The sequence below is a fragment of the Spermophilus citellus genome, assembly GCF_964194105.1.
Source record: "Spermophilus citellus genome assembly, chromosome: 6".
NCBI classification, from domain to species: domain Eukaryota; kingdom Metazoa; phylum Chordata; class Mammalia; order Rodentia; family Sciuridae; genus Spermophilus; species Spermophilus citellus.
The window spans coordinates 142,280,203-142,296,951 of NC_138187.1; the positions used below are offsets into that span (position 1 = coordinate 142,280,203).

The 16,749-nt window shown below is 31.0% G+C and overlaps 1 protein-coding gene across 1 annotated transcript in view; it reads right to left on the minus strand.

Annotated features, from left to right (window-relative positions):
• Nucleotides 1-2,750: 2,750 nt before the first annotated feature.
• The window catches only part of CDC73 (cell division cycle 73), a 127,065-nt gene continuing 113,066 nt past the window's right edge, over nt 2,751-16,749 (minus strand). Inside the window, exons 14-17 of the mRNA XM_081299513.1 lie at nt 14,325-14,486; nt 11,703-11,803; nt 8,448-8,589; nt 2,751-7,307 (exon numbers count right to left, since the gene is read on the minus strand). Of these exons, the coding sequence (XP_081155639.1) occupies nt 7,271-7,307; nt 8,448-8,589; nt 11,703-11,803; nt 14,325-14,486 (442 nt within the window). The 3' untranslated portion in view covers nt 2,751-7,270. The remainder of the gene's footprint in view (nt 7,308-8,447; nt 8,590-11,702; nt 11,804-14,324; nt 14,487-16,749) is intronic.

The following is a 16,749-nucleotide window of genomic DNA, read 5'->3' on the forward strand; positions in this document are numbered from 1 at the left end:
TACTTTGTTCCATTAGTATCTCTAGGAATCCGTTTTCTAGCAACCTGCATTTAGTTCAGGAAGCATAAGGAGAATGTTTTTAGTAATGAGATGAATATATAACTAGTGACCTCAGTATTGGCAGTTAAAAAACTCAAAAGGAACAAAAGCCCAGGCCTTCCAACAGTCTTTCCCACACCCAGTAAAACAGCTACAGAACTGGCAATATTTATTGCTAAAAACCAGCCTCATAAGAAAGCAAAATGGGGAAGACTATAGAAGATGCTAGACTGTCAAAAAGCCATATGTAATAAAAGCAGTCCTCTATCTGTATCATAATGGGAATTTTATTTAAACAAATTTGGTTGTTTGGGGGGGGTACTGAAATAACTTAATCATCAATATTTTATTAATTCATTTTCAAATATCTAAATATAAATCCATTCACTGTCTCCATATAAAGCCCAAGTTTTTTGAGGATGGATCCTTTCAGGTTCATGTTCCCCAATTACCTCATCCTCCATGTTCCTATCTCCCTTGACATTGCTAGTCTCAACATTCTCAGTTATTTCAATACTCATGTAACCACAAAGATCCTTCACTCATCTCAAAGACCACCTCCTCCTATCAGTCATTTTCAAGGTTTTGACTTTTTCTCTTTGATTTTAGATCACTGCTGGTATCTTTGTTTCACACATCCCATTCTGACCACATCTTTTTCTCATCTTCCAGGCTCATTTCACTGAAGCTTTTAGTTCACAGGATAGTGTCACTTTCTCATACCCATCACATCCTGTCCAAGATTTATTCCTCAAACTACATATCACCTTGCAAATGTCAATTTCCTGGCCTGCTTCTACTTCCACTAGAAGTCAAAAACCCAACTGCAATCCCCTACACCTATAATCAAGCAGTTAGAGAAACCACACCAATAGTTTGTCAAGCTTTGCTTAAATCGTGATCACTTCTTAAGGATACAACACAGTTCCAATTACTGCCATATTTTCCCATTACATTGGAATTCTCACATAATTTCTTTTCTTACCTCAAATTCTTATATCAACTTTCATTAGCCTTAAACAACTTTAATGTGCAATCTATTTTGTTTTGTACTGAGTGGTGCATTATGAAATAAAAATACATCATCTAAGAATACAAATGTTAAGACCATTTTATAGTCAAAATATAAACTTTAGTAATACTTAATTGTGTTAACATGAGCCATGAGCAATTTCACTCAATCTTCCCCAACCATTACACACACCGACATGATATTTTCAAACTATTTCATTTTAAAAACCAATGTTTATAGTCGGGAGTGGTGGTGCACACCTGTAATCCCAGTGGTTCAGGAGGCTGAGGCAGGAGGATCATGAGTTCAAAGTCAGCCTCAACAAAAGTGAGGGGCTAAGCAACTCAATGAGGCGGTCTCTAACTAAAATACAAAATATTGCTGAGGATGTGACTTAGTGGTCAAGTGCCCCTGAGTTCAGTCCCCACTGTCCCACCCCCCAAAAAAAACAACAAATGCTTATATTATTGATCAATTTTAAAAAAAGATAAGTATCACTGCCATGTTTAGTATTAATATTAAACTCCATAAAGGCAGTTCTTCTGTTAGAAAACATTACTACATTTTATCACAGTGAAATAGTGACCCAACATGTTCCCATTTGGAATTTGTTGGCCAGTTAAGTATAGGTCAATAAAATACCCAAATGTGGCAATAGAATCCCTCAGATGTCTTCTGCTTCATTATAGTCTCGGCTCTATTTATATTAGTTATGTAGTAAAGATGAGCATTCTCTAGATGAGGCTGGATTGTAAACTATAAATTCTGTGCCAAAGGATCTACAAATAATCATTAGGCAGACTCAAACATACAGCCTTCTCCAGAGCTGTTTTATAATTTCTTTTACAGTCATTTAAGAAAGCTGAGAGCAAAAAAGGAACAATTACCATAAATGTTGACCACTACACTATTAAACAAAAAAGAAGAAGTGTTTTAGGAAATGAGAGGAAAAAAGCTCATTTGTCAATGTTCTGTTATTTATATATTAGCACCTTTGAGCCTAAAATTAAAAAAAAAAAAATTCAACAGCATTTACAACTCATGTTCTGTTTCAGTTATGTGGATGCTCATCCAAAAGCAGATGGACAAAAGAACAGAACAGCATAATAAAATACGAACTTAGTGGACACTTATGAATGGAATGAAAATTAAGTTTGCATGGAGTCCATTAAAGTCTTCCATTAAAGGAACTGGGGGTTGTGGCTCGGTATTAGAACACATGCCTAGCATGTGTAAGGCCCTGGGATCAATTCCCAGCACCACATTTAAAAAAAAAAAAAAAAAAAAAAAACCTAAATGAACAAAATGAAGACATTGTGTCCATCTACAACTAAAAATATATTTTTAAAAAAATCTTCATTAAAAATATCCTGATGCAGAAAATTCAATTATTGACATTGCCAATATGATGCTGTTAATAATTATGATTATACGGAAATAAAATCTGTTGTAAAATTTATTATATTATTGTTGTTTATTATGTCAAAACCAGGGCAAGCTATAAAGGTAATGAAATACACTTAATACTATTGCAATAACATAGAACATATGGCCATAATCAAAGTAAGTTTAGTAGAGCATGAAGTTTGGTACCTTCAGGAAAACTATGATTCTCTAAATTATTTACCTAATTAATGGGCAAGGAGACTGTAAATGAATTTAACTCATTAGTTTTCAAAGTGAAAACTTATATTTATTTCTAAAACAGAAATATTATGCTTGACAAATATTATAAATCACACCATGTAAAGACAATATCCCAATGTACAACATTTCTGTCTTCGTGGTATTAGGGAAAAGAAAAAAATATTTTTTAAATATGTTTTAATTTAAAAAAATACTTTTTTTTTGGTTGGTGATAAGGGGGAAGGTGGAAATATCCCTAAGATTTTTAATGTAAAGTACTACCAAATGCCTTATTTACTTAATCTGTATTCATGAATAACTTTGCTTGGGAAACAGTCATCAATTGGTGAAGCAATCAATCATAGTGGGCTACTATAATATAAAGAAACTGCATTAACTTTGTAAGTACTATAACAACCTTAGGGGTTAAGTAGCTCTTAGTATTTTTAAAGTGGCTACAAAAGGAATTCAACAGCAAATACATACTTGGGATAGATCACTTGCTTAGATTTAAAATATTATCACCTCACTTTTTGAATTTTGGCAATAAAACTATTTTATTTCATTAGCTTTGTTCATATAAAAATGCATACTGCATTTCAGCAGATGGCAAATATTTAAAACTTCTAAGATACTCCTATATAAAAACTACCTAAAATAATATACAAGACCAAACACAATGACCTGAAAGTATTCTTACTAGATATAATTCTTTACAATTCTATTATACATTTTCATTTTTCCTTAGTTATTGTGCCCACATACGAATATGTAAACAATACTGGGTTCAGCAAACTTTCAAACATGGAGATGAATACGCCAGAACATTTAGGACATGACATTTCAAAACTTTCTAATCATAATCTTAGTTTAAGATAAATTTAGTCATTCTTCCCTTTTATTTCTAAAGTTACTACTATGAGAATCAACATGATTCTCAAACCTAAGTGAATAAACAGTGAAAATCCAGTCTAGTCACATCAGTGTAATCAATTTTTATTTTTTAAAGAAAAATAGCAGCCACCAACTTTTTGAGTTGAGAACATATTTCTACAATTCCTATTTTATTTTATAAATTATTTCTCTTTAGCATTCTACATAAATCTTAAACAGGCAGACCAAAATTTTCTTTATTAAGAAACATGAGCATGTATTATGTCTGTGTAGGTATGTGTGTAGGCTTTAATAAAAATTTATCTGGAAAATAAACTTCAAGTTATACTTTACATTTAAATAATAAGCACTTTAAAAACACAAAATTTAGGGCTGAAGGTTTAACTCAAGTGAGCACTTACCTAGCGTGTACTAGGAGAGTTATAGGGGGCTGGGAACACAATAAACCAAAAGCATTAAGTTTAAAGCCACTTTCTAAGCCATTAATTTTGACCAGTTTTAAATTTTTGTGTAATATTATAAAATATACTGTTAAATCTCAAAGAGTTTCATATACTACATTAGTTTGACAAATATTCCCTTCCCACCCTCCAAATAAGAACACTGTTATCACCTTAATTTTGTTAGGAGTCAAAAAAAATTTTATTTAGGAAAAATATTCCCTTCAGTGTTGATTAGACAGTGAATTTTATTTGAGTAATTCACTCTTTTGTGCAGACCAATTTAAAGTATGCCTCTTTTCATAAACAATCTGACTCATTCTGCATGGCAGATAAGAAAATTAATACTTCTTTCTACCTTAAAATTCAGATGTTCCTCATTATGAATTATTCCTGTATGGACTGCTATTGTGCTATTGCTAAAAACAGAGTTAGTAAGGAAATGAACACATGGGAAACAAACCATAAAGCTATAATACTAGTTAATAATAAAATATATTAAACATTATTTAAATATTAAACAGCAAAATAGTCCTTCTATATTAAATAAATAAGATTTTAATTTGTCATTTGGGAATATAGGTCAATACCACAATAGGAGGGATGGTCTAGTGCAAAGAGTGACCTCACACAAAACACACCCACACACATTAGAAAAGGAGAATGAGGTGGAAACACAACATTAATACTGGTTTTGTTTTCAAATAACAAATTAAACCAGTGATTCTCCTTCCTTCTTGCATTTTAAATTACCTCGAGAACTCCTGAAAAATACTGAGATCAGGTCTCATCCCAGATAAATTAAATGAGAATAGGCATTTAGTCACAGATATTTTTTCAAAACTCTCCAAGTGATTCCAATGTTCAGTGTTCAGATCTATTGATTGAAATCTATGTGCTTCTTTCTTATTGTTACTTGACTCAGAAGACTCCAAGGAATAAAGAAACAAAAGCCCTCCTTTACAGTCAGAACACACTAGGGTATCTCCAGTTAATAGTAACTTATGGGTAAGTCAAGTTTATTAATGTGCTCTTCACTTCCATTAAATTATCTACTTATGCCTCTTTCCCCTCTTAATTCTGTATTCCCAAACTCCAAGATCAAGTATCATCAAACTACGTTTCTGTAATAAACCAGTTACAATGAAAATACATCACTCATTCATGCATATAAATATTTACTGAATGCCTACTATGTGCAAGGCACTGTCTTAGGTGCTGCTGTAGAACTGAGTCATGGGAGAATAAATAGTAATTCACTGAGAGTTTTGTTTTGTGGGGTTTCTAGAATTAATCATTATAAAATTAATTACATGGACCTAAAAAAGGGAACAAATGGTCAAAGAGAGAAAAAGTAACCCAAGTGCATACTAAGACTCTGATTTTTAAGTACATGGAATAGCATATTTGTACTTTTCCTAATGTTCCATACAATATTTCCAGAAGCCTTTGAATATACATAAGGAAAATTCAAAATAGAAAAATAAACCTTGTTCAAAGATGTTAATTTTAACCACACTCTGTATCAAGTAAATTTCATGTATCAGTATAAATACCAAAAATCCTTATGGAAAGGTAGTCCATATCCACTTGTAGTAGTCTTAATAAGTAATCTTACATAAAAATATTACAGATTCTAGTACATGTCTATTTCATCATGGAGTTTACACAATACATAATTTGAGAACAGATTCATATGCTGAGAAATTCTAATGTGAACAAATTGAGTTTTCTTTTATCTTCAGAAAGAGTAGATGCAAAGAAAGGGGGAAGAAAATGAGAGCAGAATCTGTTCAAACCTAATAAACATACTAAAATTTAATAATTTAAAATGCTGACTGCTTTTCTTTTGGAGAGCCTTGTGAATTCCCTCTGAATAATATCTTATTTTTATTATTGATAAGGACTTTTGTCATTACTTAAAATATAAATAATAATTGCTTCTCATTTTAAAGACAGCATTAAATTTCAAAAAATGACTAGAGAATATCAGCTTGATAAGAAAGGGCTAAATGTTTATATATTTTTTAAAAAAATGTTAAAGAGAGAATCACTGTGAAAAAAAATGACATAAGAAAATGGTCAGCAACAGTTCTAATGGTAAAAACAATTTAGGGAAATTAAACTTCCCAGGAGTTTTTAAGAAGTAAAAGATAAAAAAAAAAAAAAAAAAAAGACTCCAGGACCTTGAATGCAACACTCTGTCTAAAGTAGAGAAATAGTAAAATATTTTACTAAGTTAAAATATAGGTTTTACATTTTATACCATATTGAATACACACAAAAATACCAGTGTTTTTTAATCTTGTTTCTGTTCAGACACTTAAGCAAATGATCTTTGGTGCCCGGAAGTTTATCAATAGTTAGGGATAATGGAAGATAAAGAAGTCCAAAATTGACAAAGAAGACTCAAAATCCTATACCATATAAAATAACAAGAAAGTTATACTGCAATGGTGCTGATATATACTTTCCCTCAAATCATACTCTAGCTTCCAAAATAAGCTGCTATAAAGCCAATCATGTTTTTAATTTGTGTTTTGAGATTTTCCAACAGGAAAGGTATCGCAAATAGAAATATATCATTCTAAGATTTAAAATTATCAAGTGAGAAGAATGTACATTCATCAAATGTATTCATTTATAAGAAGTCTTGAAAAGGCTGAACAGTCAACCAAAGCTGAAGAACTGTTGTGGATTTTTCATTATTTCTTTTTAAATAAAGAATACATGTAGACATAGCATACATACAGGTTGAAATTTTGATTCATTCAAAATAGTCACATCCCTTTGCTTGGTTTTTGAAGTTCCAGAGTCTAAAATTTAATACCATTCATAACACAGTATTTTCAGTAAAAGGAATTATAGAGCAATGAAAAATCAGAAGCAAGATGGCTTACAGAGCCTTATAACCTCTAAATATACACACATTTATAACCTGTATTTATTTTCTAAAGAAACAAATTTTAAGTAATGCTAATTTAACCAATAGAGAAAAAACTTCTATCAAAATATACAATTTCCATTACAGACTAGAAGGCTAATATTAAAAAAATAGTTATAAGCCAAAAAGTTTGCTTATATGGATGACAGGCATCATCCTTTTGAAGCAAAAGCATCAAATAAGGTCTTATAAAAGATTGATCTGTGACCTTCTTCATTTATAAGTTCCTGATAAATTCATAAAGCTTGAGTCTTTAGATCAAGGTATATCCATGCTTCTTAATCCAGATTTTTAGAGATGGAGGAACCAAATAAGTCAGAATCTCAAGTGGGATTTATGCTTTACCATGTACCTGAAAAACAATTTCACAATAAGTTATAATTATTACATGAGTTTCAGAATTTTTTAGAATATTATACATAAAAATAAGTTGATATTTTTAAAAACTTAAAATCAACAGTGGAACAAGATGTTTTGTTTTCTAAGAGACTAGCAACTTGATACTACAAACTTTGAAATATAAAGACTTTTGAATTAAGCAATTTTATTAAATTCTATAACCTAAGACTCTAGCTAGGAAAAATGTTTCTCTTTAATATATTATCAGTTATAATCATATTATGCTACTTCAATCACCTGACTTTGAGAAAACCTATAAAATCCAGTGAGAGACTTACACCAAAAAAGTAGTAGATTTTAAGGAACATCTCATCTCAAGAGAACAACAGATTTAGTAGTATTAATTTGATCATATGCTCTTCTTCAATTTGTCAATTAATAAAGTAAAGAACTTCAAAACTCTATTTATACTAATTAAAATAAAATTTAAAAATTCATTTCTTTTCATGATTTTCCCATAACCCAAATAAACCCAGAGTTAGGGACCTTTTAGTTCTTGGCATCACTAATGCCAAGAACTGGCATCACTTAATCCATACCTCTTGGATAGACACAAAATGTGATTCAGAGAGGTCAGATAATTCATTGAACAAATAACAAACTAATACACACCTCTGAGTCGAGTTTGTTGTTTCTTCTAATAGACTAAAAATCTTTTCTTTGCTTTTTTTTTTTTTTGTACTTTTTATTTTTGGCAGTGGGAATTGAACCCAGGGGGGCTTTACCACTGAGCTACTTCCCAACCCTTTTTTATTTTTGTATTTTGAGACAGGGACTCACTAAGTTGTTTACGGCCTCATTTAGTTGCTGAGGCTGGCTTTGAACTTGCAATCTTCCTGCCTCAGTTTCCACAGTCTCTTAGATCACAGGCAAGCACCGCTATATGCCCTGCTTCTTCATCTATTTCTAAAGTCAATGTATCAAACATATTTGTTAGTTATCTATTAGAGATCAACATCAAATTACACAATGCTCAAAAAGAAGGGAATGAAGGAATATGGTTCACGACTTTAAGAAACTTAAAATTTAACCAAGGAGACACGAAAATTACTACAATAAAGTAAAGGTAAGTATATTTTAGGATCAGAATTACCTATCCAATGTTTCCCAGAACCGTAAGAAAACTGGTCTATCCAAATGACGTTTGTGATAACTGAGTTCTAACACTGTTACATCCCATTTTTGAACGTTTGGATCTAGACGAACTTCGTCATACTTGAGATGAAAGGCTTTAACTACATGGGAAGCAGGGAGAAAAAAAAATACTACTTTTTACTCAAACTATAATCAACATTATAAAATATTTTATGGAAGTATAAAAATATTATCCACCACATACATAAACTAGAACAATTTAAAAAAAAAAAAAGACCTCCTTTTCCACCAACTGAAATTATATTATAAACAAAGTAATCTTTTTAAAATTTTTTTATTTGTTAAAGTGGTCTTTTTAAATACATGTTAAACATGCAATGTCATAAAAATGTTCAGTTTGACAAATATTTAGTGAAGGCTTATATATGCCAGCTACTGGGGACTAAAATGAAGAATAAGGTAAGATAAAATGCACATGACTCAGTAAGGAATAATAAGAAAAAGACTATCCAAATACACCATAATCAGGGTACTTGGAGTTTCTCAGAGACCATGAATTCAGAAAAGGCTTTCATTGTCAGTGACGTTTATCTAACCTAAGACCTAAAGGCCAAGTGAGAAATAAGCAAGCAGAGAAGAAAAGTGACCCATTATCAAGAGCATACTCAAAGAGAAAATGGCTTAGTCTAGGATAAGCAGTAACAGAACTGCATCATGAAAAGTATAATATAGGGAAAGGATAAGGGATAAGACCATATAAGTCAAGAGCAATGTTGGGCGTGTAGGCCATATTAAAAGACATGGATATCACCACAAAGCATTAAATAGAATCTACCACAATTTAGTAATGTAGAGGATAAAGACACGGAGTTCTTTGTATGGGTAGAAGACACATGGATGGCAAGAGGAAGATTCAAGAAATCAGGGAGAGGGGAAATGGGAATAGGAAAGACAAAAGAATGAATCATATATTACTTTCCTATGTTCATATATGAATATACGACCAGTGTAACTCCACATTATGTACAACTACAAGAATGGGAAGTCTTACTTCATACATGTATGATATGTCAAAATACATTCTATTGTCATGTATAACTAAAAAGAACAAATAAAATTTTAAAAAAAAGAAAAAAGAAATCAGGGAGAACAGGACTTAGTAAAAAGTGGTAAAAAGGGAGAAAATATATTTGTAAGTAAAGATGTATCTAGCATATAGTTAGTACTTACTATATATTCTGAACTTTTCTAGGCATTAAGGATATAAATTTACAATCTTTCTCTATCCCTGATAACCAGCTGAATCATACCAGGTAGTTTATTCTTGTATTTGCAGTCAGTTTACCATCAATGGAGATGTTACACATGCACATACACAAAATGTTTTAGATTTTTTTTCCTCCAATTTTTTAGTCTTCTTACTAACTCTATGATTTTTACTTTTTTTTATTTTAATAATCATCACCTAGTGTCAGAGGCTTCCAAAGAGACAACAAATGACTTTGTAAATTTTTTGGTAGTACCTTGATGAATTGCTTGTTCTGTAGTGCTTGCTGGCATATTGGCTTTTAATATTAACAACGAATTAAAGGTCAATTCTTGATGGAAATTTAAAATGCATAATTTGTACAGGGAGGGGAGTATTGTTTGTAAATTACTTTCTTTTAGAAATGGAAGTCTCTTCCTCAAACACAAATTATTCATTCTGAATTTAATTAAACCAATTCACAAAAAGGACTATGTGAAGTTCGGAAAACTCATTAAATATAATCCCACAATTTCAATACTTTCTATTCTACTTACTGCATGTTTTACTTTTCTAATTTTCTTACTGATTTGTTTTGAATCCTTCTTTAAAATATGTTAAAATAGTTACTTTTTTAAAAAATGACTTATCTCAAGCCATAACAATCTATATTCTCCTTTAGTAATTTCAAGTTTTAATTTTGATTGCTATTTATTTTTCCACCAAAATAATTTAAATTAAAGCTGTATATTAAAGTCCAAAAGTTCGATCCTCAGCACCACATAAAAATAAATAAATAAAGATATTGTGTCCAACTACAAGTAAAAAAAAAAAAAACCAAAAAACTGAGGACAAGAAATAATTTGAGAATGAGGAAGAGAGTAAGACAACTGATTCCTTTTGGAAAAGGCTGAGTTCAAAGTACCAGGGCAACATCATCAAGGAGTTACCTCACAGGTAGTGAGATGGCCAGAATATCAAGCCAGAGACATAAATTTTAAAATAGAGAGATACAGATGGAGGCTGAAAGACCATAAGAAAAAGTTGAGAATTAAAGAAAAAGAGAAATAAGAACATAAATGTACAGTTGCTAGCCAGAGAAAAAGTACCAAGAGAATGAGATAAAGTGAAGCAAGTACTTTAAAAGGAAGAAATACGTGAGCGAGTCAAGTTCTGATAAGTCAAAACTATCCAATATCTAGGTCACTGGTGACTTTGGTGGGAACAGTTTTTAGCAAGAAAGAGTCAAAATACAAAGGATTGACAACTAAACAGAAAGTAAGTTAGTAAAAACAATACTTTAAAAAAAGGGAAAGTGTGAGGTCAAGAGTAAGGGTTCATCCTGTGGATATTAACTAAACACTTACAAAGGAAAGAGAATAAAGAGAATAAAGCAGAAAGTACTCTTCTTCATGAAACTTGCATTCTGGCCAGTGGAGACTTAGAATAAAGATATAAAATTAGATGATGTTAAGCAACTTTAAGTGCTCTCAAGAAAATAAAATAGCTTAAGAAAGCAACTGGGAGTAGGTGAGAGCAATTTCAAATAGGATGGTCAGAGGAGAATTCTGTGAAGACAGAACACAAGCTGAAATCTCAATGAAGAGAAAAAGCCAACCTTACTACAATTATTCAAGATGATGGGAATAGATGAAAAAATTCACAGGCATTTTAAGTACTGATATACAGTTCTGATTAGCAAAAGCCAACTCATTTTATAAACTGGTTATCAATTTTAATCAAAGCATATGGATGTATAGTAATTATTAATGACTTTAAGATACCCCCCAAAATAATTACTAATGTTGTAGGACAGGCAACATTCACTTTCAGATATAACTACACAGAAAATATTAATGTGTAAAACGAAGTTTGAAAAATATTTCATAGGTGTTTAAGTTAATATTATGCTACTTAATAACAATCCATTAATATACACATCATATATGCAGAACCATAAAGAACATTTCTACATTGGATAAGCAGTAAATATACAGAGAACCTTACTTTTAGCAAATATGTCAACTGGTGATCCATCAGGCAAAAGCCATGGCCAACCTTTGAACTGCCAAGCAGGACCTTGCACAAAAACTGCTACAACTCGGTCCCTATAAGTAGAAAGGGAATTGGGAGAGAGGGGGCATAGGAAGAATATCTCAAATTTGACCTTAGTTAATGTAAATCCCTAAAGGAAGAGTTTTATAATTATCCATGTGATATAATCTCCTATTAATTCTTCTGAAGATACAAATATAGCAAAAACATCACCTTAACTTTTCAACCTGAATTTTCATTACCACTAGACCACATTAATTACCGTACGTCCTTCTCATGTACCTAAGTCTTTCAAACATAATTATACAAACAGTAGTTTTATGTCAACTTTTTAGTTTTTGCTTATATTAACTGGAATAGGGGCCCACTTTTTCATGGCAACAGGGAATACTAGTTAATCTATTAACTGAAAAAGATGTAGTTTTAAAAGGAAGTAATTTAGTATACATCTTAAAACATTTTACTTTAAGTAAAACATGACAGTAACTTGCCATTTTTGACAATCTTATTTTTCAGTTCTTCCAATATGTGGGCAGAAATCTGAAGATACAAACTTCCTTAACTTTCTGTAACTTTTCCGACTGTTTTACAATCATTTCATTCACTCTAAATGTTGTAAATTAATTTTTCAAAGTAACTTCTCTTTCCAACCATCCCCAACCATCCAAATTAGTTTTCTAGGAAAGAATAAATCTATTTCTAAGCCCTCATATTTCATTATTTTGCACAATATTTAATTAATCGGAGAAAATATAAGTACTGCCATAAACGTAAGCCTACAACTAAAGAGGTGGGAACAAAAACTATCAACAATAATGATTAACCTTAATGACAGTTACTATGGGACAGTGCTGTTTTGAGCACTTTACACATTACTCATGTTAATCCATTTAATCTCCAAACCAATTTGCTGAAGTGAATGCCAGATACCCCCCTTTTACAGATGAAGAACAGAGGGTATTAGAGAAAAGCCCACAAAAGGCAAAGAAAGAAAGGAAGGGAGAGTAAGAGAGGAAGAAAGAGAATGACGGAATAGAAGGAATAATTAATCTTGAGCAATGGATATGATATTTGCTCCCATTTGAGGACTGATAAACCATTAGAACAGTCACTCGGCATTATTACTATAGAAACAGCATGGCTTTGCAACTCCTTGTAACAATCTTAGAAATGCAGACTACACTTTGAAAATCACTGCTTTAGATGAAGATTCTGTATATCCAACCAAACATTAAACCAGGGTTACCTGCTATTCAATTTAAAAACCTACAGTGACTGTCAAGGTCGCTATGAAAAACCACAACCTTAAAATTCTTATTCTACACAAGATGTCTGAGGCTAAAATTCGATCTTAAGTAAACAAATTTCTACATTCAGGGATACATGCCCCAAACTGTTAAAAACATCTTTAATAAAGAAACATGTTATTAAATAATCCCTAAATTTTACAACCTAACTTGTCCCATGTATAGGTGAAAGACCTATTGGTACCAACCAAACTAAAGGGAATTTTTCTGGACAGAGGTCACCTACATCCTATTAGGTCTCACAGAATTAGCAGGAAAGCAATATAATATAAATGCTACCCAGTCTCCATGAATTCTTGAAAGGATAATTAAAAGAAGACAAGGAAAATACTAATTCTACCTATGACACCAATGATAAGACTCTAATACATATAATTTTATAGCACTGTGATGACACCTGTGCACATTCTTGGAATTATTTTCTCTATATAATGATATCCTGAAAACATACAATACACAGTCTTAACCTTCCTACTAGTTTTAAGCTTACTATCTGAAATTCTCATCTTACTTACTTTATATGTTACTCAATTATCTGTTACGTACTGGAAAGAATTCTAATAAAAGAATCCTTTACTCTTTTATAATTTTTTAACATAATAATATTCTCAATGGCATGAAATCCAAAACTGAAAACTAACAATTACTTCAAAGGTAAATTTCATATAATGTGCCATATGTTCTTTGAAACTCTGAGGCTTCAAATTTTTACTCCAATTTAAATTAATTATGATAATTTGTAATATCTGATTTTATAGGTACTTTAAATTATAAATAGCTTAATATTTGGGTTAAAAGACATTTTAAATAACTACATACTGATAAAAAGAGCTGACCATGTTATTCTTTTCAGTAAATTATGCCCTTACTATGCCATTATTTATATCTTACCAGAAAATCTAAATTCTCCAAATCAAGATTTTAAAATAGAGGACCTTAAGATAACATTAGTCTATTTGTTCAGTCCTTTTTAAAAGCTGATCCAGAAAAAAAAAAAAAAACAAGTAGAATTTTTTATACTCTAAGTTTTCAGAAGTTAGTGTGGTTCTTCTTATAAAGAAAATAAAGTTTAGCAATTCAAAATGTAAATTTGTTTAGGTATTCCAAGAATATTAAAATTACTGGTGACCAAATTAGATCTGTATATATTTAACAGACTTTTGTTTAGAGCTCATAATAAAATCTAATACTTGTTCAATTTTTAAAAATCAATACTCAAAAAAATTATATGAATATTAAAAAAATATATATAGAGAGACAATCTTACCAATCTTGAGGCATAAGTTTAAGAGGCTGGTCTACAACTCTATAAGGTACTGTGACACTAATTGCAGTGCCCCCTGGTTGCATCTGATCTTTTCTTCTCTGTATTAGTGTTTCATTTTCTCGTTGACATCCTTGTTTCTTCTTTTCATCTGATGGAACAAATCTTAGCAAAAAAGTGAAAAAAATCAAATGAATTCAGTGTGGTAATATAAGAAAAGTTTATATTTTAAATAATTTCTAAACATCAATGTTTTAAACTAAAAATGCTTACTTTTAAATAAACCAGCCCTGTGTGTACAAAAAATAAAGCCTGGACAGTGTGAATCTTTCCTTTGTATGCCAAATAGAACTCAGACACACACAGATCACAATTTTTGTGTATATAAAAACTATTCATATTTATTTAATGAGCACTTAGCATTTTCCACACTGATCCTTGGTTTCTCAAATGCCATTAGAAGACAACTTTGTGATAAAGGGAAGCTTATTTAAAAATCAAAAGATCACCTAAGAGAAAGTTGACTTCTGGAGTTGGTTAGACACTCTTCTTCACTGGGAAACTTAGCCTATCCTGGAGCTTCACAAAACACCCTATTTACGTTTTATGCTTCAGCAAAATATCAGAAAATATCACCAAACTTCAGGACTGCTTTGAAGACTTTAGAGTAGGAAAATCAGTGTATGCCAAAAGTTCACTTAAGTAAACACCATTAATACTCTTACTATATGTCCATTGTACCCCCAATAGACATTTTCAAAAATAATCTAACATTCTGGAAAGCTGCTGCCACCTCCAAAATTTGCTAGAGTTCATGAGCATTCTAAATTAGCATCATTTATTACTTAGAGCATAGTCCCTCCTATTCACTGCAACAAGTATCATTTTACTTCAAAATTTTAGGAGACATGAAATGAAAAGTCTTGTAAAAGGGCAAAGAAGATACATGAGATATTGCATCTGACAGAGTCCCTTGAGAATTTTCAATACCACATACTGGATTCATCATATTAATTTTGTCGTCATGAAAATTTTTAGTACATGTTGATAATGGTAATAGTAACTTCTTGTCTAAACTGACTATTCTCACATCCATTTTATATCTGATGAAAAAGTTAACATGTTAACATGCGTATATCATTTCAGAATTTCTTCCGGATAAACATTTGCTCCATATAGATTTTGGTTATTTTATTTATTAATCAAGCCCACAATGAAAACATCAAATACAATACTAATGCCTGGAATAATAAAACACTATTTCATAAACTAATTTTTCTTGCACTGTGGGAAAGTGAATTCTAACAAAGTCACAACTAACAAAAACATTAAGTGAAAAATATGTAATACATTGTCCCGTAAATTATACAACATAAATAGTTGTCCTTTTGAACTATGTTCCAGATATACAGAACAAAAGGATCTTACTTCTAATAAAAAGATGCTTTTTCTTTAATTTTTCTCAATCAATCTATACCTAGATGAGGCTAAAATTATTTAAATTCCTAAATATTGTCTCTCTTTTATGACTTCTAAAATATGGTGTAAAACTATAAAATTATTTGAGAATATAAAATTACTTATAAACTTTGATAATAATGAATTAAAAATATAAATGAGAGATCTATTACAATATCCAATTAATAAAAAGTCTATTAAACACATAAATCAACTTCTGATATCTAAGAAATAAAAATTATATAGCATCTGCATGTTTACATGTTGGTTGCTGTACGTTTTATGAAAGCTCAGAGTTTCTCATAGTTTTTAAATTAACCAGAGCACTCAACCTTTTTATACACCCTGCTATTTTAATTTCTGATTTTATCAAGGCATTTTCTTATAGTAGCCCTCCCTGTTAGCAGTGGAAAGCAACTTTATTTCAAAATGCTTTTCAGTCTTATTTTTAGTATAAGGTGAATTCTTCTGGAATTTGATTCAGTACCACATGGAGTCTTCTGTAAACCAAGCAAACCATCTTCACTATAATAATAAATTCACCTTTTTAAAAAAATTCCTTTTGTCTTGATCTCAGAAGATAACATAAGGGTAGACTTTATAACCTCTTCTTCTAAACCTAAGCCCAATGATAAGTATACCATAAGTGATCTATATAGATTCTACTTACTCACCCTACTGTAGTTCATGAAATCTAAAATACCAATGACTATGAGACATACTGTTTATGTTGTACCTCTATAGGGCGGGGGGTGGGGGGGACGACACCTGCTGGTTTAACTAGGACAATACTTTAAGGATACACTACATAAATCAGTACCATTATCCCTCCAAGAGTCAGATGATTCTCTGAATTTGAACTGTACTGCTTGATGTTTTGGTAGGAAATCCTCTCACCTGTATCTGAGGAACAACCTTTCTTAGATTCCATAAAGCATTTGGTGGTTATTTTATAAGAAAATAAGAGATT